The sequence below is a fragment of the Choristoneura fumiferana genome, chromosome 23 (genome assembly GCF_025370935.1).
Source record: "Choristoneura fumiferana chromosome 23, NRCan_CFum_1, whole genome shotgun sequence".
NCBI lineage: Eukaryota > Metazoa > Arthropoda > Insecta > Lepidoptera > Tortricidae > Choristoneura > Choristoneura fumiferana.
In genome coordinates, this window is record NC_133494.1 from 7,318,388 (window position 1) to 7,344,377 (window position 25,990).

A 25,990-nucleotide genomic window follows, 5' to 3' on the forward strand; every position below is an offset into this window, starting at 1 on the left:
TAGTCGCCTAACACCGCGCACTCGTCATTCACTCGCGACCGAATCGAGTCGTCGTTCAGTGATCCGAATTTCGAATTCGTGTTTGTGTTTTGTTTTTGAATAAAATTTACGTGGCGATGGCGAATCTCACGCTTTTGGTGCCAGTGCTTTTGGTGGCTTTATTCATTAGAGAAGGTAGGTTTCGTTTTTTTTAGTTTAAAAATAAAAATTACGTAAACTTTGTTTACATTGAGGTCATTGTTTATCTACCTCTTGTTACCTTTTAGGTATGTACCGTTTATTTTACTTACTACGTTCTACGTTATGCGTTGAATTGAATGTTGTTGTTAAAAAGTATTTGGAACAAATTCTACTACCTCGTTAAATATTGCTTACAAAATGTGTATTTGTTTTACGTTTATTAGTTACATCCTATAAGACTTTTTAATTTAGTTGTTTTGTTTATGGGCGTCTGCGTAAATCTAAATATTTGCGAATAAGAACCTTCACGTTGTCGTCCTTAAAATTATTATTTTTTATCCGGTATTAAAAAATAATATTCAAAATTTAGCCTGAAATTTATTTATTTTATATTTCAAACCTGTGCACATCTACGAAGCATTTCAAAGGTATGTGTAAAGTTCCCAATCCGCACTGGGCCCGCGTGAGAACTATGGCTCAAGCCCTCTCATTCTGAGGGAAAGCCTATGCCCAGCACCAGCCGGTATAAGTTGGGATGATGACGATGATAATGGTCCTCCCCCATATACCGCCAGTTACCTCGGTTGCATCCACTGTGAACCCGCGACTTTAACATTTGTTTAGGTATGTTTTTATTAAGTGTAGTATGTATACATTAGTATATGAGTTCTGCCTTAAGGGCTTGGTCGTGAACCAGATTAACCAATTTTGTTGCTACACTGTTATGTTAGCTATAACACGATGAAAGAAAGTGAAACAAACATCTTGCGTACCTAACCTATGCGTTAGGCACGTAGTACAATTAGACACACTTGTAATTGTGTACTGTAGCAGGAAACCGGAATATGGAAGTAAGCGTTGTTATCACAATTAATCCATATTAAGGTTGTATGCTTTGCTTTTAAAAATAAATTTTGACACTACTTAACCCTGGTTTAGCATAACTCGGAGTAATACAATTAACTCTGTTCCCTGCAAGTCCGAGTTAGTGATACTTAGTTGTTTATATTATAGAACTCACACATTTAGTTTATTTTGGATAACAAGTTAAATAATACGTTACGTCACGCTAGACGAAGACTTTGAGATTAAATTTACAATTCAAGTCTATTCAACTTATACTTATGTAAAAAGATTTTTTGACAAAGAAGTCAGCATTAAGTATCTCAGACATGATTTATAGTGAATTAAGTTAAATAACCATTTTTTTAAGTTAACAAATGCCAAGTTTTTTTTGCTGATGCCACTTTTTGTTAGTTCTACTGGTCATTGTTATCTATACTATTTTTTAAATCAATCCGATTAATAGAAGTGGCTGAATGTCGACCTGCAAGATTTAATAAACATAGAAACAAACAATTTAAATACTTAAAAGCTCGTAAAAAGATAACCTTTACGATCCAAACACACAAATTGGAGAAAAAGTTTAATAGACGCAAAAACAAACAATACGGTCTTTGGATAGTAAAACAAGTGTTCATTTTATTTTTAATAAAAAAACATGACAGTTAGTACTTAGATAGCAAATTTTAAGTCGATCCCACCCTGCTCAATGAAAATGGCTTAAATTTTATTTTCAATGTTTGACTCATACAAGCATATACATCGAGTATGTAATTAAAAACTTGTAAAAAATAAAAACTTATAAAAACTAACAATGAATTTACTTCAGTCCAATTAATTAGTTGGTAATTTATTAATTATGCTGCGTTACCTAGGTACACCATTATCCACGCCATTGGGGCTAAGGTAAACCTTGGTTCACGTCATCCATTGTACTGCTAGCATTATTATCTATTATCTACCAAGATTGAATTAACAATTATCTGGACACGTTACCTTTACGACTATGAACTAATTTTAAAGCAACTTTGAATGGACCGAGCTCGTCTAATTTAGTAAAAATGACAGGTTTTGCTTACTTTAGTACAGTCAACGTCATAAATAAGTGATTATTTCTGTACCTTGTCGCTTTCAGTCGTTACACAATTTCGTATGGCTTTTCAAACATGACGTTATAGTGACAAGGTACAAAAGTGATCACTTATTTATGACGTTGACTGTACGCGCGTGCGTTTAGGTGTTCATTGCTCTTTCATGCTAAAATGGCTAGACGTATTTTAAGTACATAATAATATATAGCTGAAAGACTGGAGTAACATATAAGCTAGGTACATTTTATCTATATATTCTCACGGGATTAGGCCAAAATTTTAAAATTAACCTATATGTTAGTGGCATGAAATTTGGCCCAGGTCTTTTTATGCAACTGAACTTTGTCGATGAACCAAAGTCACCAACATAGCTCGAAGAATATGCAAGTTGAAGTGGCAATGAGTGGGCCACATAGCTCGAAGAATATGCAAGTTGAAGTGGCAATGGGCGGCCCGCATAGCTTGAAGAATATGCAAGTTGAAGTGGCAATGGGCGGCCCACATAGTTCGAAGAATATGCAAGTTGAAGTTGCAATGGGTGGCCCACATAGCTCGAAGAACATGCAAGTTGAACTGGCAATGGGCGGCCCACATAGCTCGAAGAATATGCAAGTTGAAGTGGCAAAGGACGGCCCACATAGCTCGAAGAATATGCAAGTTGAAGTGGCAATGTGCGGCCCACATAGTTCGAAGAATATGCAAGTTGAAGTTGCAATGGGTGGCCCACATAGCTCGAAGAATATGCAAGTTGAAGTGGCAATGGGCGGCCCACATAGCTCGAAGAATATGCAAGTTGAAGTGGCAATGGGCGGCCCACATAGCTCGAAGAATATGCAAGTTGAAGTGGCAATGGGCGGCCCACATAGTTCGAAGAATATGCAAGTTGAAGTTGCAATGGGTGGCCCACATAGCTCGAAGAATATGCAAGTTGAAGTGGCAATGGGCGGCCCACATAGCTCGAAGAATATGCAAGTTGAAGTGGCAATGGGCGGCCCACATCGCTCGAAGAGTAGATAACCATTGTAAGAAAAAGATCCTAGAGTGGCGATCATGAACTGGAAGACGAAGCGTTGGCAGCCTCCCACTAATTAAGTGGACAGACGACATCGCAAGAGTTGCGGGCAACCTGCTCGTGCCCGGGGCGAGTTGTCGAACGTTCTGGCGTTCTAAGGGGGAGGTTTTTGTTCAATAGTGGACTTCTACCAGCTGACGACGATGATATAGGTCCGCAGCCGCACATTAAACTTCTAGATAAAGCGTTCGCTAGGTGTATCTAAAATATAAAAGTATCAAAAATATGTTGAAATTTGCTCATATTAGATACAATTTGACCATGTGTTTCGGCTAAATGAAAAGTAAATAACAAGAAATTAATAGTGTAGGTAAACAAAATTAAAACGACTTAAGTTTACATAACCTTATTCCCATTTAGATTGGTCAATATTTATGTCGACACAATATTGCATTAGTATTTCTCATCAGTCATAATATACCTAGTCAATTTTCTCGCATGCAATAGAGTCAAATTGCAAGGCTATCAGTTAGAGTGTTCCCAAACAAAATGCAATTTAAATGTCACAAACTTTTTTATGCAACAACGTTTGCCAATACCTATTCGTTTTAACAAGACAATCTTATAAGTTCGGTATACGAGCCAAAAAAAAAACGGTCACTCGTTCTGTGCTCCAGTGAAAAGAAAATAAAAATCACGCGTGAACCGTTACAACTCTGGCATTTGAATTCAAGTAGGTACACAAGGGAACTGTTAAAAGTTGTCACTTGAAGAACGTCTCTGCAAAATTTCATGTTTGTAGACTTAGATCCAGATGGGTTTTTACATGAATATATCCCGATTCCAAGGGAATATTGGAATAAAAAGTATCCTAAGTATGTGTTATTGAAGAGATTCAGATATCTACATACCAAATAGTCCCTGTTTTAGTGTGAAAGAATGCGATACAAATACTCACACACACACTCACAAATTTTGGCATTAATTGGATATCCTGTTGAACTACTCGTATTTAACGTAAAATAGTGGTGAATAGAGAGAAGAGAAATGTCGGAAGCAATCATCTCCTTCTCCACTCCGATAGTATTCATAATATTCCAGCCTGCATCCGCTTATTATGAATTTACTACCAAACCGACATTATGGGAACGAACTGGCCGCCAGCGTCAGATAAATGATAATTTTAAGTTTTCACTGTTCATTGCCTGTATTGCCAGGTAACTACAGTGTAGCAAGAGTCTCGGCCGCGCAATGAACTGTGTCCACTACTGTCCAGTTCGTAGCTATATAAAGCCCGGTTTAGGCCTTAAAAAAATCGTGCTAGTTGCATTACATTGCGGCACTCGATTGACCACTATAAACTTATTGGCTTTACGGCCTCGTAATGTACATGACCGGTCTGAATGGAGTGCCTTGGGGGAGGCCTACGTCCAACAGTGGACGTCTTTCGGCTGACATGATGATGATGATGAATGTTCATGATGTAAAACGATGATTTAGCGTTCCGACAGACAGTCGTTATGCCTTTAGTTACTATTTCAAAACATCAAGACGTAATGAGTTAAAGGAGTCTGAGGATCTGGGGAGACTTTATCATCGTATTAAGAAGTGACAGACGGAATTATTAAATAAAAATTATATCCGGCCAAGTGTCCTCGCACCCTCTTAGCTGCTTGCGAATAATGGCTGATATTATCTTTATTTGCTGTCCATACTACATCATGTAGATAAACGGGAGTTATTGACACTGACTGTAGGCACAACATCTGCCACGGGTGGCGCTCTCTTGTATGAAAATTAAAGACACAAATCTCAATTTTTACTTATTCATTATATAAAGTTAAGTTTTTAACCGACTTCAAAAATGATTGTATGTAGTATTTTAATATTTTTGTTATTATACCTCAGACCTCCGTTATTCATAGCAGGTTTTTTTTTGTGAATGTGAGTACAGTTACCGTTCCGCTAAACTTGAAATTTCAAGAATTAATACCATCCCAGCCGAAGATAAGGTTCTTAGCAGTCGGTTTTCATTTAAATAATTTGGAGAATTGTATGTTGCACTACCTGCTAAATCTATTCCTTACTTTGTTCTATTGTAAAAGTTTAAGGAAAGTGATTCATCCTAAGCGATTAGGCTGTCTATTGCTTACTTTGGCAAAAAAAAATTACAATACAATGCAATACAAAGACTCTTTATTGTGCACCAAAAATAGTAAGCGATACAGAAAACAGATACACAGAGGAAAAATGAAATTTACCTCGGTTTCTGTACTGCTTATGATGTTCAACTGTTCAATTTATTTAATCAGGCGTTACTTTAATCTTGCCATTATTATTTATATGCACTTAATCAACAACGGTAAAAATTTCCGTTGATTAATCATACTTACAAAATCATTCAAGAAACCGTAAGCGTACAGGCTACATTGAATCATCCACCATGCGCAAAACAATAGCGAGAACTAAACTTTACAACCGCAACGCAAGGGAACGCGCTATGAAATCAAATGCTGATTATATTATGGTATGTACTGTTATTGAACCGAAGATTTCACCATAACCAGTTAGAAGGTTTAGTTATATAACCACTACGCAATGGAGAGGGGCTGGGCACACAAATGAGCAGTCGGCAGCAGACGAGGCAGAACTTGTGGAATATTAATAGAAAGATACGCGTATCAACTTCGACTTCGGCTATACTTACTATGGTGTAAAGAGAAAACTTGATAAGGTATTTCGATTGATTCGGAATGCCGCTATGGAAAATGTGATAAACAGCAAGCTACGCGTAATATTAATAACATAGGGTACTTATACGTATTTATTAGTATTTAAAAGGTCAAGACAATGAAAAGAACAGAGGTCTAGTGTTAAATCAATTTATGGCCCCATTAACTAGGCGTAGTTTTAGTAAACATACAAGGGACCGATTTGAAATTACGTCACTCGAATAACGTACGAAGATAGTCAAAATTGTGTTCCTACAAACTACGGTTCAAATAGGTTAATGTTTCGACTAGTGGACAAGATTAATTAGATAGTATGTATGTATGTATGTAAGCTCTTTATAGTGCTCGTATCTTCTATTTTTCTATGCGACAAAAATTATAAAATTAGCCAAAATTTGGACACATAGCCGGCTTCAAGCATGTTTGGTATGTCGCCTTGTTTGACTTTTCGCATCCAAGATTTATTTAGAAACGAAAATTGATCAATAAACTGTAGAACGCAAAAAATTAAAAGTTAGGCCCCAGAGCTAACAAAAAGTAAAAATGGTTTTTTGTGAGCGGTTAATTGTTCATGGTAAAATTAAATGCCTACTCTTTTACCTTGTCTACCTTTTCTCTCGCAGAATTCTGTGTTTATTTGGTCTGAGATCTAGGTTATGAAATTGTCATAATAGTAACACGAATATTGTGTTAAACGTGTCAATATTTTAAAACTCGTGGCATAGCAGCTACAAATATTGAATACAAGTAGGTGCAACAGATAACTTTCACTAAAAGTATCGCATTTCTATTCGACACCGCTTGGCCCTTTTCCCATTGTAGCTTCGTCATACGAAGGGCATGCTTTCTACCGTGTCCGCCCATTACCATTTAATGGTGACAATGACGAACAGTTTCATTATGTTGGTTAAATTGCTCAATATGTACACATTTTAAAACTTAATTCAAGTTCAACGAACTTTTACAACTTTGACGGCAAAAAAAACCTCAAAGATCTGTCGGGCTCAATTATTCGTGGATGAGAATTAATATTAAAAAAACCGGCCAAGAGCGTGTCGGACACGCCCAAAATAGGGTTCCGAAGCCATTACGAAAAAAAATAAGTAATATTTTTCTAAGAATTTCGTGTTTTATACGGAATCTTCCAAGTTTAGGTATATTTTATACCTTAGGCTGCTATTTACCCTTAAACTAAAAAAAATCAACCCCTTTTTACGTCTATGGGAGATACACTAAAAAAATATTTTTGAAATTTTTATTGTACCATTTTGTCGGCATAGTAGTGTCGGTAAAGTGGGGGTGATTTTTTTTTTCTCACCCAACCCTATAGTGTGGGGTATCGTTGGATAGGTCTCTTAAAACCATTAGGGAACCATGCGTTTTCAAGGAAAGCTATAATGGCTAAGTTTGCTTGAGAATTATTAGTAGTTTAAGAGTAAATAGCAGCCTAAGGTATAAAATATACCTAAACTAGGGAAGATTCCGTATAAAATACGAAATCCTTAGAAAAATATTACTTAATTTTTTCGTAATGGCTACGGAACCCTATTTCGGGCGTGTCCGACACGCTCTTGGCCGGTTTTTTTTTGTTAATGGGAAAAAGGCATGCAGCTGTTCTAATTTCTTGTATAAAGCTTAAGAGAAGTTTCCCTGCCGGCCGCGCTTTAGCGCCGGTTAGGTATTCGTTTGGGATATTGCTGTCTTTATCGATCGTGACATAAGCGCTCGCAGCCGTCCCCCCCATGCCTTCCGCAACAACGTCCGTAATTTATATCGAGATAGCTGTATGTAGGCTTTTCAAGATTTGGGCGGTTGAATTTTGGGTTTCGTTGTCATCATATTATACGAAAAGTATAGCACAGAAATCAATGATATTTTACAATCAAGATATTTTTTTATAATTTCTATTTCTGTGGTTTTTTTCGATTTTTCGAAAAATGCTTTATTAGTCTGTAATTCTCGTGCAAAGTTAACATCTTTTTTTGTCGACTTTTGAGCTCCTGTAATTCTGATATTACACATTTATATGAAAATCTGAAAAACCACAGGCATAGGTAAAAACGTCTAGTTCATACTTACAAAATTTCATCTATTTCTGTTGCCTAGTTTTCAAATGAGACCGGGACTACGTTTGTATGGAGAATGGAACGAAGAGACTTCTCTTAAGCTTTGCAACTATTTTGGCTCAGATTATTTCTAGCCACAAGACACGCGTCGTCCATCGAATTCAAACATAGCTTTTTAATTGCTTCTGTAACTTCCGTGATTTTGACTCCCGGTCTCAGGTCACTTTCTAATTTTTATCTCTTCGATTCATAACTCATTTATAATGGCACATTCCTACCTAATGCTTATCAGATTTCCGCAGCAGTCAAAACGATCTCATAACGAAATGCATTATTATAATTATGGACTTAAAAAAAACAAACCTTAAAAAATTCCATCAATGTCATCATCATGCCATAATGAAAAGTAAAGTAGTAAAATTTATCTATCTCCGTATTGTTAATACTTTGCATTTATTTGTATTGATAGCATATATATATATAATAAATTTATATTTTTACAACAAGATTATACAACATCACATCGCGTAGGTTGGAAGCTGTAAGTGCATCGGACGCAAAATAACCCGATATCAGCTGTACTAATTACCCAAGAAACTTTGTACCATTAATATAACTGCTCGGGAACCTGACTGAGTAAGACAGATATACTAACATACTTACAGAACATAGGCTTTAATAAAAAAAAAACACATCGCTCTAGTCTTTGGTCAGAATTCGAAAAAAGAAAAGAGTGCGTCTACATTTACGAATACGCTGCAGTTTTCTGATGAGTTTATATCTCAGAATAAACCTGCTATTGTAATAAAGTCCTGTAGTAAACTGTTTATTTATGTATGAATTAACTGAGACAAAAATAAAGGTTACAGCTACAACTTCCGGCAAACCGGTTTCTTAATGATTTTTCTTGGAGTTACATAAAAATAGGGATGATGATGTAATCGACCATACGCGTATAGGTAACAAGATAATTTAATTACCGATTAGTAAATAGATATAGGTAGTGCCATCAGAGTTGAGGTCACGCACACAAGAACATGTCTTGTAATGACAGAGGGATTTTGACATTCACTCATTCATTTAATTCTTTCTCCTTTTATGCAGTCAGTTCTTCATGTAGCATTGTGTGTAGGTAATATTCACTTCAACTCTCGTGGCACTACCTACAGTCAATATATTCTGGCTAAGTAGATACTGTCTGAATGCAAGAAAGAGCAAAGTAAGGTTCCACAGTTTCTCGACCTACATACAAACAACTTGCACTTGCTTTACCGATAAGATAACAAAATTCTAGGTAATGTATATTTTATTTTATGTGACGTGACGACGCCCAAATGACACATGTATTGGAAACTGAAAGCAAATACTGAACTCAATCATTATGCAAATTTTATTTAACTTTAACACTTTTATCCATTATTAGATAATAATTATAAGAATATCGTTAACCTAGTACGAATCTTGTTCGCAATTGGGTCTAGGACATCATATTGATGAGTTTCCATTTCGTATACAAATAAAGTTTAATTACTAATACCATAAAGTAGATAATATATCACTGATCGAATGATACGACCTACATAGAGCGACCCGCATAATTTGAATGAAATTCAATAAAAAAGCTACGACCCCACTGAGAGACGTTAACAGCCATTGTGACACGAATGAATGAATGAATGGTGGCGAATCACACCATTCATTTATATTAATAAACTATACGGTACGCTTTGAAGCTGTTTCCCTCTTTTTATCGCGGAATAAGTGAATATGCAACGCTCGGTGGGATTTTTTCTAATAAAGTTAAATTTCCCACGTATATTGTAACATTACTTTGTAACACGTATGACAATTTACAAAATATTTTCTACTACTTAATAATAAAGCATTGCAACAGTGAAAAAAGTCGTCATCGGTAAATAAAAAAGCAACACGCGCGGTAGGTTTATAACAATACCATTTTTTATAAACGTACTTTTATGACTGCAGGAGTATTTTTAGTAGTAGGTAAATCATAATCTAATTATACAAGCATTCATTTTTTATTTCTTAAAATATTTATAAGACATCATATTACCATCGTCATCGTTGATACCACATAATATCGTTGCGCAGTTTACAGTCGTCTATATTTCAGGATTAGTCACTGTCAACGACAGTTTAGGTGCACACCTACTTAATAGCCGCAAGTGGATCATAGACTGAGCCGTGACCTCTTGACATATAATTAAAACATTTTAACCCAGGATCCCCTTACGTTACGATGCACGTACACATGTGTCATCTATTAGAGTCTAAACTACTTACAAACCAGATGGCTTGCGCCCATAGTGAGCCTTTATTACTTAATTACACGCAAGGGACTACACCACAGACTACATATTATTAAATTAAAATTATAAAACGACATATTCTAGCTCGAATAATGAGTTTTAATATGGCCACGGAATCTTTTATGTTTTGAACAAATACTACGTTTCTTCAGAGATTATTTAGTAGGAAAATGACAGCAAGATATTTAAATTTTATTTGAGTCTCGAGAACCGTCTCCTTGAAATACCAATTTGATAAAAACAAACCAATAAAGGTATTCGCTATCATTTAGCAATTCCTTATTTAATTTATGGCTCACCTCCATTCACTACCTACCTATAAACTAGTAGATTGAACATGTAGGTACTTAATCTATCATCAAGCTTTCATTAAACAGATTGCGGTAGAAGGACCAAGAATAAAAATAGATGAAGCAGTTAAAGCAAGACATGAGGCCATATTGTCTAATGCGCTGACGTTTACGATCGTATTCACCATCTCTTTGTACCCTTGCCTTATACCGTGTGACAGAAAGAAGTGGTGAAAATTATTGCGATTCCTAGTATGTTAGACAATAAGGCCTCGATTGCTTTTAAAATAAAAACAATGTAGATATCTTTTTCTAAAGGCATAAACGGCCGTGATTTGATTTTAATCAGGAATTAAGTTCTATTAAGGACGTGAACCGGAAGGCAACAAATTGGTCCTTTGTGTCTCGTTACTTAAATGATATAAAAAGGCCGAAGCTTCCCCTCACATATAACAAGTATTGACATATTTTTATGTATTTATAGAGCTGTCAGCAGTTCTATTTTTATGTAGCGTTGCTTTATAGGAATCAGTTGTTTCCGTGTCTGTCCGGTCGGTGTACTTCGGCGTCTCCATTCGACAATCGGTAGGTATTTTACAATGCTTTCTATCTTTCTTTCAAAGAAAACTTAATACAGTTTAGTATCACCGATTTTTATAGCTAAGCTGGCAACAAAATTTAAGAAAAGTATTTTGTTTTTAATCATAAACAAATGTTACTTCGCTGTAAATTATAATTTATAATTCAGCTCGTACCTAAACCGAGATTTACAAAAAACAGGTAAGTACTAAGCTTTTCTCAGAACAACACTTATAATTTTATATGTATGAATTAAACACATAATTTTTAACGAAGCGAAGTAGTCGTCTCGCGATCATGGCGCACAACTGTGACGAAATATCGAGCTTCGTTAAAATCAAGGTACGCGGAACAAAACCCGTATTTATTTCATAAAATTAGATAATGAGATGACCGCGATAGTCTAAAATATTGAATGCTTATAATTTATAATAACAATGTCGATAAAATTAGCGACAGCATCATTATTTTGGACTGACTAAAGGTGACAGATTGTTACAAAAATAACTTGGTACGCTGATCTCATGGATTCTAGGTACATTGGTAGTTTTGGCAGTTTGCAGAATTCAAGCCCGCGTTGCTGCCAATGGTAGTCGTACTACAAAATAGGTAGTACCGATTGTTCCCATTTTTGTAAATAATGATTGTCAGTGATTAATGGTGCGGTGTAGCACAATGCTATCCACTTTATTTGGTGAACATATTGGCAATATCAAAATCGATGTGAATACTATTAGGAATCCGTGGGAAAAGTTGAAAAACAGCCGACATTGTCATTTTAAAGTGCAATCTCTCAAAAACGGCTAAACCGATTTATCAAACTTAGCTAAGAGCCAACGTAAGGAAAACCGCATCGAAATAAGTCCATCCTTCTGAGAACTACGATTTTACAGACAGGCAGACATTGGAGTCAAACTTATAACACCATTTTGGCCCACCGCCTTCACACATCCACCCACATATGGAATACTGCTCTCATCTGTGGGCAGGGGCTCCCCAGTACCAGCTTCTCCCTCTGGACCGCATACAACGTAGAGCGACTCGAATAGTCGGTTGCCAACGAATTTGTGATCGACGGAGTCATCCTTGGCGCTGCGTTGAGATATAGCTTCACTGTGCATCCTCTATCGCATGTACAACGGGGAGTGCTCCGAGGAGTTATTCGGGTTGATTCCTGCCGCATACTTCCGCCACCGCCTTACGCGACAACACTTCACTTCATCTTTAAGTTTCCCTTTCCTGTTTAGGCTAGCTTGAAAAGATCCCTTTTAGGGATAAGTTCGCCTTTGTACTCTTTTGTTTTGTTTTTTTGTTTTTGTATTATTTTTGTGTTTTATGTACAATAAAGTATTTACATTATACATACATACATACACTTCCATCCTCACCATATAGATCGTTGGCAGTCTTCTACTGCGCGTTTTTCCAGAAATTTCAAAAAAAGAGCGTGCTCCTACCTAAAAGGCTGGGAACGCACTTGTGACTCTTCTGGTGTTGCAGGTGTCCATGGGCGACGGTAATTGTTTACCATCAGGCGATCCGTTTGCTCGTTTGCCCCCTATACCGTAAAAAAAAACTTTTTGTGTCGGGGGCTTAAAAAATACTAGTGCCTTGCCTATTTATTGCTAAACTTGGTCTTATGTAACTACCAAAAATTAAATAGCCTTAGACTACTTGTATGCACAATATATAATAGGTATTCACGTGATTCACCGCTATGCGTGCTAATATTGTTAATTTCCACATTCTCTTAAATAAACATACACCTAATACAACATGGTACCTAAGTAAGCAGTGACCTCGCCTAAGTAATAAATATACGTTCCACTGCAGGGCACAGGCCTCCTCTCAAAATAGAGATCTTGGGCCGTATTCCCACGGGTCCAGTGCGGATTTGAAACTTCACACACACACACACCATTAAATTTCTTCCCAGATGCGTGTAGGTTAACTCGCGATGTTTTTCTCAACCATTAACCTGATGGTAAATTTCAAATGTAATTTCGCACAATATAGTCCGAAAAACTCACCAATGCGAGCCTGTGTTCGAACCCACGAACCCACGACCCTCTGCTTGAGAGGCCATAAAAGCAAACCACTAGGCCACCACGACTAAGTTACACGGTATAGGTGGAGTCATTCACGATGATGCGTGCCGTGGTTCTTATTACAATGTCATTAATGTCTAATTTTGACAAAATCACGCGTCTTCGTGGATGGCACTAGGTATACGTGTACGAGTCGGTAATAAAATATACTTAAATTAATTGTGTTATTGTGCTAAAAAATAAAGCTGAACTAACAAAGCGTGATCGAAATGACTAAGAAATTCCGTCGGTACAAGTGCCTTCTTGCGACTGCGCTAAACCGGTTTCATTTCATTCATTTCATTTACACTACGGTTGAGCAAATTTGTAAGAGTTGCATAAAGTCTTACAAAATCCCTTCGTCTAAAATATTTCCCACGTACCCAGCATGTCAATGTCAACCTATAATTATCTAGTTTGCATGAGTTCATCAGAATTGGGCTATTTGTAAAGGCACATGTAATTTAATGTTTGTGTTACTATTTTACCTTCGCAAAAAAACATACGTGATTCTAAAATCTTCTAGAAGGCAGTTATATAAGGTGTCTACTATAAAGGAGGAAAATTATCGTATTTGTTTTTTCTGATTTAAACATACAAAACTAAAAGTAGAGTATGTAAGCACCTATCTATAGCTGCAAACAGTTCAGCTTTACATTAATCCAGTGTAAATTAAACAATTGAAGCCGGTGTTAACGTGGTCACGCAATAGTAATTATAATTAAGTGCCTTCCAAATTGATTCTATTATATTTGTATTTTCAAACTTGTCCTTTAAAGATAAACCACAATATGTTTTATTTAGTCTTCATATAATGGAACCTTACGCTACTGTCAAAAGATACAAAGGACAGGTAAGGAAATTGAATGACTATTGTGACCTCGTGACCTGATTTTAGCAGGTCGTGGGGGAGCAGTACCATAAAAGCATGGCGCTAAACGTTCTGACAGAGATTTAGCACCTGAGGTGTGTTCAAAATAGTTCAAATATTGGGAAACGCCGACTTAATGATGTTGCTTTAGGATTGATCCAAACTTGTATTATGTATTAGTTTGATGTTTATGGTACGTGTTTGTGACATAAAAACTTTTTGTCCTGTAACCCTAAAATTGCTACTGGCCGTCGAGACGCCTAATATTATTTTTATGAATTAAAAGGTTTCGTTGCTCTTCTGTTATAATATTATTAGATAATGTTGTTGTAAATATAATCCTGCGACGACTATGATATAAAATTTGAATTACTCCTCAGCATTTTTCTTATAATAACTTTGTTATTTAAACTTTTGAAGTAAACTGAATCACTTGGTTTTTATTATCAACCATAATTGAATTGAAATGAAGTAGGAAAAATTTGGCCTTTACGAACTTTTTTTGTATTTAAATGATACAAAGTCTCAACAAATTATAGCGCAGCTGCCATAAAGTTGGATTTTATCTTATTCTCTGCATTTTATCAACATTTTATACGAAAAAGGCTTTGCTAAATCGGTCAATGTAAACAGCAATGTGTTAGTTACTGCATCAAGTCTATTTATATTTCAATGTACTTACTAACACTTAGTTCGGCAAAAGCTAAGTACCTACTTACCATGATTTGCTGGAAGTGTGACATTGTATTATCTTCTTTAGTCATGTTGTGATTAAACTGTTTAAACGCGTTGATTGCGATCTTAAAGTGTGAAATGAAACAAACATAATTATTTTCATCCGTTATTAAATATTATGAACATCAGCATGACACAATGCTCTCTATAATTGTGACGGAATTTTCTAGAAAATAATTATTTAAGAAAACAGCGTACGGACGGACACACGTTTATTGTTACCACATAATTTTAAAAATTATTCAACCATTCTAAAAAGTCCTAATTTTAGCACCAAAAGAAACAATTAGTAAAATTTAGAAAATTACGGTACATATCAGTAAAATGTACCTAACTCATCTTTTTGGAAGCACAATAAAAACTTGAAAAAAAAAGAATTAAATTACACGGCGGAGTATATTAGCCTAAGTGAGGCTAGTAGGGAAGCGGTGTTCCTCCAAGCACTCTTGGAGCTTTTAATGTTGCGTTGCTGTAAAATAGTGCTGTATTGTGACAATCAGTCTGCTATGCAGCTTGCTATTAACCACGTTCATCACAAGAGTAGCAAACACATCAAAGTTCGATATCACTATGTTAGGGATATGATAGACCGCTTCAATGTTCAGATTTTGTACATTCCTACATATGTGATGGTAGCTGATGTTTTTACCAAGCCTCTTGGTTGCACAAAACATCAACTATTTACGAGCCAACTTGGTGTGATATAGGTTGCTGTACCAGTTCGTCAGAACTGATGATGTCCACGTTATGGGGGTATTGAACGTACCTAACGCTGGCCACCAGTACAGTCTATGGGCTGTCGTATTTTTGTATAATGAACAGCCCTGTCACTGTCTCCTATGAGGTTTTCTCGGGGCTTTGTCATGTTTTAGAATTTATTTTAATAAACTTATTTACATTCTATTATTCGTAGTTTCCTGACCTTCTTATACAAATATACGAATCAGTGGATAATTCGCTAGAACTAGGCAACGGATAAACATAGGTACTTAAGCAGCGTTTCCACCAGAGATGTGCTGTGCTAGGATGTGTAAATTAAGTGTTTCTATTGGTTAATGAAAAACACATTCCTCACAACACATCCTCGTATATTATTGGTGGAAACGCTGCTTTAAATAGATAAATACGTACTTATAAATACATAGTAAGCGTCCGATGCTCAAAAACAAACATTTGTTTTATTCATATAAAATATCAGCCCGACCGTGGATCAAAGACAGGACCTCAAACTTTTAAATCAGCTAGGCTCTCTAACCATTTGGCTATTAGGACGTCGAGTTACAATTTTTGGCTACTCTACTCGTATTGCAAATTCAAAACACTAACATTTTCAAACAGTATTTTCAGCTGTATTTTAGAATCGACTTAAAGGACTTCATACCGCATACCTATCTATATAAAAAGTCGCTAACTGCAACCATGAATCATTATTATACAGATACCCATTACCTGCTTACGTAACTGAACTTTAATGAACCATGACACGACGAATAAAAGTGTAATTAAAGGGAAGGGAAGCAATCTAAGTACCTACTTGTTGTAATGCGGTATTTGACAACTCCTGATTTTGCCATATATGAAAATATAGATATACAGATAGTGTTTAGCGAAGAGAAAACTTAAATCGGTTGAAAATTGGATTTAAAGTGATTTTTTGAAAAATCTATATACCTCTCTTTCTCAAACGCTTTTCTCTATCTATGCAGCAAGTATGGCGGTACTTACTGGCGTGTGACGTCACATGCCAGTATGTCTTTCTCTGCCCAATCTTGAATTTCAAACCTTTATAACTTTGTTATTTGTAAAGGTAGCTTAAAAATTGTTTTTCTATTCAATAACAGGCATTGTGTAGTTTTAATTTATAAAACATATACAAAATACCGTATTTATGTGGACACATCGTAACTTTTACAGTCAGATGCCTGCCTGGTTTCCTTGACTACATATCTGCGTTCCCTGTACCACTACCATTGAGTTTACAGTGACCGCACTTTGATAGCGGCGGCGTAAATTATTTGTAGAGGCTGTACAATTCTCCATACAAATAAGTCACTGTAAACTCATGGTAGTGGTACTGAGCGCCTGCAATTCGGCCGTCTTCAAATCAAGGGTGAATGGGCATTAATTTGGCAAGCGTTCTGCATCTTAGACCCTGTCCAGACGGAGCGTTTTGCGCGCGAGGGTAACGCGCGAGGTACCATATTTATAGAGCTACATACACCCGAGAGCATCTGGACGGGACCCATTACCCTACATATTATGTATTTTTAATTACCGGTTTCAAAATCTGCATCTTTTGAACTCTCCACTCTCACTCAGGTTAAGTTTTAAAAATATAGGTAGGTACATATCTCATCATAGCTGTCATCTTATAATTATAGCTTTACCTTCAAATACCTAATCGAAAATCACGATTTACTTTTTGTAGAAAATTCACTGATATGAAAAATGACATGCCTCAACGGTTTCACGTCAGAATCCATTGTCATTTCCTAGGTTCCGTGACGGAGTGCTGCCAAGTAAAAACCTTTGAATGCAAGGGCCTTGCGGTACATTTAATAAGATTTTTTGTTGTACGGTGCTGAAGGTTGAACGCAACTGGCCATGTTAGTCGAACTAACCAAATTAATTTTCAAGTTATCGTTGCGATTTTCGCTTCTAATGACTTTAGTAAAGCCTTCAAATGATTAAAAAAAATTAACGGTTATCGACTTGAAGTTTTCTAAGTTTGTACAAAAATTGAGCTGTCATTTAGTAACAATAACTACAAAGTTTTTTACTAATTTGGAACGATATTTTCAAAGACGTGATTTTAAAAACCAGTACCCAGATCCTCTGATATCGTGCGGACACTCGCAATCGCATTCATCTCTTTCCATCCTCATCCTATTCGAACGTTAGTGATTCTGAGTGCTTCAGTTGATAAAGCTTATACGTTCTTATTTTTTTCCTAAAAGAATAAAAATTAAATATAAATTAATATTTTATTAAAAATTTAATTTTTAGTAAAACAATAACGTTAAGTGGGTTATTCTTGTGGCAGTTATTAAGATTAATGATGTGATGCACATGAAAATTCTTGTTTATTGTTTCCGTTGCCGCTAATACCTACGACAATGAGCACTAGGTAAGTACTATGTACCTACAATATACTGTGAACATACAGTTCACAGAATGAGAAGCTATCTTATTTAAGGGCGCTTAGGTCACGCGATGATAACTCGGAAACTAGGCATAACACATCAATTTATCACGTTACTTTTGTACCGTGCATCGATAAAAACAGTTGGAATGGAAAATGTTTCCCATTGTTACCGTAATAACTGCCATTACCGTTCCTAACAAAGTACCTAAGTGCTACCAGTTGACAGCATTTGAGTCAGATTGAGCTTTTGTAAGGTAATCAGATATAATTTGTTTATTTTCTGGAAAAGTTGCTGCGGATGTGGAACCTCGAAACCTTTTTTACCCAACTGCCGGTCAGGAATATTATGTTTGTGTACTTAGGTAGCTACTCCGTTTATTCGACGCATTAAACACTCTTAACGGTTTCTTGATAGATTATAACTTAATTATGAAATGTGTTGTGGCACTTGTGGCGAGAGAAAGATAGGGTAAAGTACAATTTTTCAGGATTTTCGGTTAGAAGTTTCTTCAGTATAGTTTTTGCTTTCTTTTAAGTAACAACACTTATAGAAATGTTAAGACTTTTTTATGATAACGTGTAGGTAGAGGTTTGGGATTCATGCCACAAGAAGATAATACATATTAATACTTAATATGATTGTGATATGAATAATTAAACTAAATAGGTTACATGATATTAATATTTGATGAACCCGCTATCTGCCAATTTGTAATATTTACGAGCATTTGATCATAGTTGAACTTACGATTCGATAACAACCTGTTTTGGATTTCGATTGAGTTTTGACCTAAAATACATCGCTTTATCAGAAATATTTTGTAAGCGCAAAATCATTTTTCACTCTTGTACATGCAAAGAACAAAATAATACAGTCTCTTGAGACGACTGGATGTCTTAGTGGCGTGACGTCCGGAGTGGTTAGAGAACCTGACTTCGATTGGGTTCGATTCCCGGCGGCCGGGGCAGATATTTGTATGGATAAAACGAATGTTTGTTCCCGGGTCTTGGATGTTAAATATGTATTTAAGTATGTATTTATATTTATCTATATAAGTGTTTATCTGTTGCCTAGTACCCATAGTACAAGCTTTGCTTAGTTTGAGACTAGGTAAATTTTATTGGTGACAAGTGTCCCATGATATTTATTTATACATATTATAATTCCTTTGCTTTTTTCTATTGTAAAATTGTATAGTATTTTCTATCGGGGTGAACTGCTTGACTAGACTAATGTATAGTGTACAAACTTAGATTAGGTAAGCGACCGCTCTGGAGGTTTTAAGTTTACTTGTATAAAAAAGTCACGCGGTTAAAAACCACGGCGGTTTAGCCGTAGTGCAGCCTCGGCCGTAAACAAAAATTTGGGGACCTAGGTAAGGCTACGCCATCGTAGAAGCGCTGGTGCCCACTATCCCATAAAGGCCCTTAGGTGCTTTTTACGGAACAAATTTCTGCTTACGGTGTTTGAGTTTTTACGGCAGGGTACAAATGCCAGTCAAATTCGACATCTCTACCAATATTCCCCTTTTATTTTCCAGGTGAATCAGTCCGTTGCTGGTCGTGTTCTTCGGACCTGAACCACAACTGCGCGGACCCTTTCTTGGCCGGCCGCAATGACAACTCGTACCTGCTTCAGTTGTCCAACTGCGATGCCAACACTGGCGCCACCTACCCATACCTCACCTCGTCAAAGTCTGCTTGCAAGAAGCAGACGAAGTACAGTAAGTGTTATTGTTAGAGCTTTAGAGTTAGTTTTTTAGGGTTCCGATACTCAAAGGGTGCCAGCGGGACCCTATTAGATACTGATTTATGAGACACAGCGGCAGCAGATCATCTGATTTAAACTTAATTTAAAGCAAACCAGCCTTATGTTTACTGTGCTCGAGTAACGTACTATACTTAGTTAGAAGATACTTTGGAAATATTTATGCAACGCATAACTTCTCTACTAATACAAATTAACTCCTTCAATTGCTGAATAGTTACACAACTGTTCTATTTGATATTTGAAGCAAAAGTACGTAATCGTAAACAAATAATGTATCGTGACGGAAAGTAATTTAAACTTTACAGTGTTGTGCCCTTGCTGGAGGATTCCCTGCGGCCATAAGTACCTATTCAAGGTCCTGACTCATCTGTATACCCTTGAAGGGCCAAGAGGCTTGATATTACGATTTAACTAGTTAATCAACCGATTGATCACTTGAGCGAATGTTTTAAGAAACTATGTGCTAAGCACTTTATAACGAGATTATTTGCGCAATGCAATGTCATTTTCCAGAAATAATTCCATAGGTAGGTGTAGGTACGCAAACACCATATAGATCTACACAAATCACTTGTATACTAGGTATATCATATCTACAACTGCAGAGTTGTGTAGGATAATGATCACGTCTCGAGAACCAACTACCTAATACTTACCTAATTTGTTGCGCTGTGTCCAGCACTCCTAGATACTTAGACGAATTTTAATTATTATGAACAGTCAAACTCAAAGCTAGCTTAACCCACAACTTTGTCACATAAACAACAATGTAGTTGAGACAGATAATAGTTGGAAATGTGTAAAAATAGTATTTTGGTAAATTTTAAGCTATTTAGGAGCACGACTCTACCTTCCTAAATAAACATGCCATGTCCTTAACCAGGATATTTTATTAGTTACCTCCTCCTTATGTCGTATACCTCAGTAATGAGGGTCGTGACCACCCTTCTGAATCATTTTCTCTCGCACGAACTTTTTCCATATAGGTACATTTCTGTCTCTGGCGGTGAGGAAGGCGTTATGAACTGTAGAGTCAAGAGCGGTGCGAATCTGGTCAGACCAACGCATTGGACTGCGACCACGAGGCCTCTTCCCATCCACTTTACCGGTCACAATTAGCTACTATCCATTTTATTAGTTTTATCTATTTTATTAGTTACTATCCATAAAATTAAAATGGTAACATAAACGTGAAGCTACACTACCGCAAGTATCGCATATCGCATTACACATTCGTATAAGTAGCCTCTCGTATAAGCCTTCTTGATTCACATTGTATCTCGAATGAGTACGCTTTTCTCAATGTCAACCATAAACAAAACCTACCAATTACCCACGCCGTGTACGAGTTGTTATACATCCATTCTATTGTGTTCTCTAATCGACTCTAATTATGCTAACCGCGTGCAAGTTTGTACCTACCTTCTTGAACGCAAGTATATAAGCATTCTTAAGTTAGAAGTGCCATGTTTCGCAGCTTCCTAGTCCTTGGGAAAACTCATATGAGACAAGGTTTTAAATACGTGATCCTCTTGTCACGGTGATTCACAACCTGCTCAAGTTACCTATATGACCTTGTTATAGGTATCACGTGCATGTTATTGTTTTTGTAATAAATTGTTAGTAGTTTTTATGCCAGTAAAGACAAGCAAATTACCTATTTTTTCCCTGTACCGTGTATTAGGTACTTACCTACTTCAAAACAATTTGTCATGTTTATATTATAATCATATCATAGTGTTGCGATAGTAATAAAATCCATCTTTCTCTATCTCTGCTCTACTCAATTTTTCAATCTAAACATATTTTTGTAATAAATGTTTATATGAAGCCATCATGGTGGCCAATGCAAAACACAGGAATTCATAAAATGGGTTATCTTTGCACTTTGGCAAAACAATTCAATCATCAGCAGCCTACGACCTCAAAATCGACAAAGTACCTACCTATTCTATTCTAACTTTCCTTTCTAGGCTTGCAAGCAACACAATGTCTCGTCTTTTAATGAAATTTGGATAGCTGGAGACCTGGAATAACACTTTTACGTATTAATCGTGCACCCACATGCATTTCAGAGGAACAATCCGTCGTTTTATTATCTGACCGACCTTGAGTTAACCCTTAAATTGGCAAGAGTAAAAAAATACAAAAACAAGTGATACAGTATCATACCTTTATTTAATACCGTCTTAGGGTCTACAGAAAAATAAAAAAAAAATCTAGCATTATTGGTTTTTCAGAAAATCTATGTACATCACCATGCACGTTGCCAATTCTATAAGAACAAAGTAACATTATTTTGTGTACACGCTGGTTACCGCTGCCAATCAGGCAGTAAACTTTTATACAAAAAAAAACCTAAATTATTTAAAAAAAACATCATTTATACTTGGTTTTGGTATATTTGGTATAGGTATTTTAACTAAATGTAAACAAAACACCGTCAATTGGTGTCTTAAATATTGAAATTTCCCCATTAAACTATCTAAACATACTATCTGTATTGAAATACACTAGTCTTGTTAGTATTACAATGATAGACAAGTAAAATGTTTAAATCCTTGAATGTGACAAATCTAGCAACTGAAGTTTGTTTACATTTAGTTTACTCGTACCTATCCAAATCAAATATAGTGTGGAACTGTCGAAAGCAATTTCGTGTTTTCGTTTTTCTAACAGCGAAAAAAAGGGGCATATATGAGTTGCTCTGAAGATGAGTTCTGGTTGAGTTCGAAACGCGCTCAAGTGTAGATGGCGTGGCTATGGATTGCATAGAGTTTAATGTGGGCAAAGCATCATAATAATTAACTGTGGATGGCCAGGGCAGAACTTTTTCTCTAATGGGTGAAAGAAGCATCGTGCATGCTTTCAGAATTCAATCGGTTTTGGATATACATATATTATATTTATCAACCTCATGCTCATCCAATAAGCAGTATAGCAAATTTAAACGTTCCAAAGAAGAGTTTAGAGAAGGTGCATCAGAGCTATCATCAGAATCGAATTGTGGCGGTGCGTGCGGTTTAATTTCTTCGTCCGGATTAGAGCCACAATCATAACATGCATTTTCTTCGGGAATTAAAGCTAAAATCTTATGCGGTCGACTTTATGTTAAGCACTGCAGACAAAGAAAGAAAAGCATACTGTTTAAAAAGATTTAAAATAAACAAGGGGACGTAAAATCGTTAATTTGAAATCAAAAAAATGTACAGGGAACTTGGTAATGTACACCGTGGTTACCGAAGTTAATACACCTAGTAGTTGGCAACGTACATGGTGGTTACCGTAGTTGAATGTAAGTACTTCTTCACAAACTTGGCGACGGTAACCGTGGTGTACATTCTAATTTAACAGTGATTATCGTTGTTATCATGCTGAATGTACACAAAAGAACCAATTGTTCGTATACTTTAGCATTTTCTCATAAAACACAAAACATAATAAGCATAACTTGCATAGAAAAAAGTTGAATTTTTTTAATAAAACTTTCCCTAGGTACTAGAATGCGACACCGCGTTGAACTTATTTTTGACACTGACGTTAATTTGAAATTATTGCCATGTCACATATTTTTTCAACCATTCATCATAAAATTATTTAGTAGTTTTTAGTCATAAAAGTTTCAAAAATATATATATTGATGGTAGGATTTTTTATTAACTAACGTACACGGTGATGCACAGTGCCAATTTAAGGGTTAAATACGTAATAGCACAACAACTTAGAGTTATTTTTGGGCATGACATTGCACTTGCATCAGTCGGTTTAGAACATGCACCAGTCGATAAATTTCCTCATCTATATTAGGTAATGGTCGGACGCTGAACTTTGTCTTCACTCCAATCTATTTTAAACCAAAGTGAGATAACGCTCACACGCTGCTTTCCTTTCACTTCCCATACGCGTAGATACTAGGTACAATTTTCTCATTCATGTCATGATTCTACTCGTATAGATGCCTACTGTGCTATAGACGCGTTGTCCATTTAATTTGAACTCTTAACTGAAACTGTCACTACATCGCTACCTCAAAAACTCAAAAGTCAAAACATATTTTTTAGAATTAAAGTAAGGTCCTTTATCAACTTACTTAAGGAGATGACATTGCACGTTTTACGGTAGGGTTCGATAAAATATCTTGTGTTCTATCATTTCTTGCCTTTCCAATGCAACAGCCACTATTGGCTTATATGCAAGAGATTAAGATTTCCGGCTGGTGGGTAAAAACCATTTACATTAAATGAAATCTTAGATTTAGTTAAGCACATATATCCATACTTAATATTATAAATGCGAAAGTGTGTGTGATTGTGTGTTTGTATGTTTGTGCAGTGTATGTTTGTCCGTCTTTCACGTCGAAAAGGAGCGACGGATTGACGTGATTTTTGGTATAGAGATAGTTTAGGGGCCAGAGAGTGACATAGGCTACTTTATATCCCGGAAAAATGCACAATTCCCGAGGGAACAGTGCGCGCATAACCGAATTCCACGCGGGCGAAGCCGCGGGCAAAAGCTAGTTGCTAAAAAAACAAGTAACATTCGCTTTTAATTGTTTACAGTCAACGGAGAATTGGTGATCTCCCGAGGCTGCACTTGGAAACGCGCTGACGACTATTCCACTTCCTGCCCAAGCACATCCAATGGCCCGAACGAAATCACTTCCTTCTGCGAGACTTGTGACTACGACGGCTGCAACGGTGCTGGGGCTGTTGGCAAAACGATCGCACTGCTGCTGGCGCCATTGGCACTTTTATTGTTTAAGTAAACGTAACTGTACTATAGTACAATAATTAGTTTTAAAACACGGTCGGTTTTTTACAGGCTTCATGCGAATGGTGTTTCCGATGATTTTAATCTGATTGGGTAACATGTAGTAATACGTACTACTTATATAAACATTCATATGAGATACCTATTGACTGAAGAGTTCAGTTAATACAGGCCTACGTTCATTGACTAAGTATCCTCTGAACATTGAATATTGAAATGTCGAAACATCGTAAAAACTAAATATCGACTTACGTAATTGTAAATTGGATTTCGACAAAACCAAATAATACACACAATATAGTTAAGTGTTTATGGGTCACAGAATACCTACTTTTTATAATTTTACGTAGCAGATAAGTCTAAGAAGTACTAAATAAAAATGCCTGCAAAATCTATGTAGGTATTATCTATTTTATTGCACAAGTAAAGGAACCAATTAAGATACCCACCGCATTTACTTAGCAACTTTAGTATCCAAAAATAAAGTACAAAACTTGACCTTCGGAGGTAGAACCTTTACATAATAATATTTAAATATCATTAGTTTATCGCACTTACATATAAAAAAATGTCTAATAAAAGGCTCTGTTTGTGCAAAAAACGGCGTTTGATTATTATTAACACTGCTTGAGAAGTACGAGTTAAGTGTTTGATTTATGTATAATAGTATCTTAAGATTGACTATTGTAGACTAGTGACTCTTAACTTACAGTGTATCTCAATTTTGTTGATTAAAGTAATGTAACTTCCCAACAATCTAACTAGGTATTTCTATATTATCTATTCTTATCTATCACATTTCAACCATCCTTCTCACAAAATTCTTCAATGACTCTATAGAACAGTTATTTTATGATTTAGTTGTAAATATTGTGTTAAAACTTCATAATTCTATGTGTAATTACTTACTAACTTGGGATATTTTGAAAATTAATTATTGTTAATTAATATAAGAGTGCCTATTTATAAATCAGAACCGCAAAATGTGTGCCTTAGACATGACAATTTGTAAGCTTGCTGATATTAAATTTATTTAATAATGTTACCATTTACCATCAAACGAAAACTGTGACTAATTTGAAAAAGGTGCTAACAGTAATAAAGTTGAACACTAACACGTGCGTTTTATTTTATTCCCTTTGCAATTTGAGTCAAACATTCCTTTTAGACTTGACTACTTATCAAGTAAGTACAAGTTGAAGCACGGAACTTCGCGAATTATTGTTTAGTTATTCCGCAGGAACTATGCTAATTGCAGGAATAAAACTATGCCCATCTACGTAAGTAACCCCATAACTAGCAAATGTCATCTAAATCGGTTCAGCGGTTTAAGCGTGAAGTGACAAAACAGACAGACAGGTATCGCATTTAGAATATTAGTTAGGTACAAATGTATGGTATTGTATGGATAGTACGTGTGCCTCTAGATATCCCTCACTTCAAAGTAAGGTACTTAAGTTGGTTTCGACTAGTTTCACTAGTTTTATT

At 36.0% G+C, this 25,990-nt stretch overlaps 1 protein-coding gene across 1 annotated transcript; it reads left to right on the forward strand.

Annotated features, from left to right (window-relative positions):
- On the forward strand, positions 1 to 25,617 carry LOC141441047 (UPAR/Ly6 domain-containing protein twit-like). The gene is made up of 3 exons (XM_074105673.1): positions 1 to 174; positions 19,503 to 19,685; positions 24,292 to 25,617. The coding sequence occupies exons 1-3, from the start codon at positions 117 to 119 to the stop codon at positions 24,495 to 24,497; spliced, it is 447 nt and encodes a 148-aa protein (XP_073961774.1). The 5' UTR covers positions 1 to 116; the 3' UTR covers positions 24,498 to 25,617.
- Positions 25,618 to 25,990: the final 373 nt, after the last annotated feature.

Coding starts and splice junctions, on each gene's coding strand:
- LOC141441047 (XM_074105673.1), top strand. CDS start 117: ATGGCGAATCTCACGCTTTTGGTGCCAGTGCTTTTGGTGGCTTTATTC. Junction 175..19,502: donor GGCTTTATTCATTAGAGAAG/GTAGGTTTCGTT, acceptor TTTATTTTCCAG/GTGAATCAGTCCGTTGCTGG. Junction 19,686..24,291: donor CAAGAAGCAGACGAAGTACA/GTAAGTGTTATT, acceptor AATTGTTTACAG/TCAACGGAGAATTGGTGATC.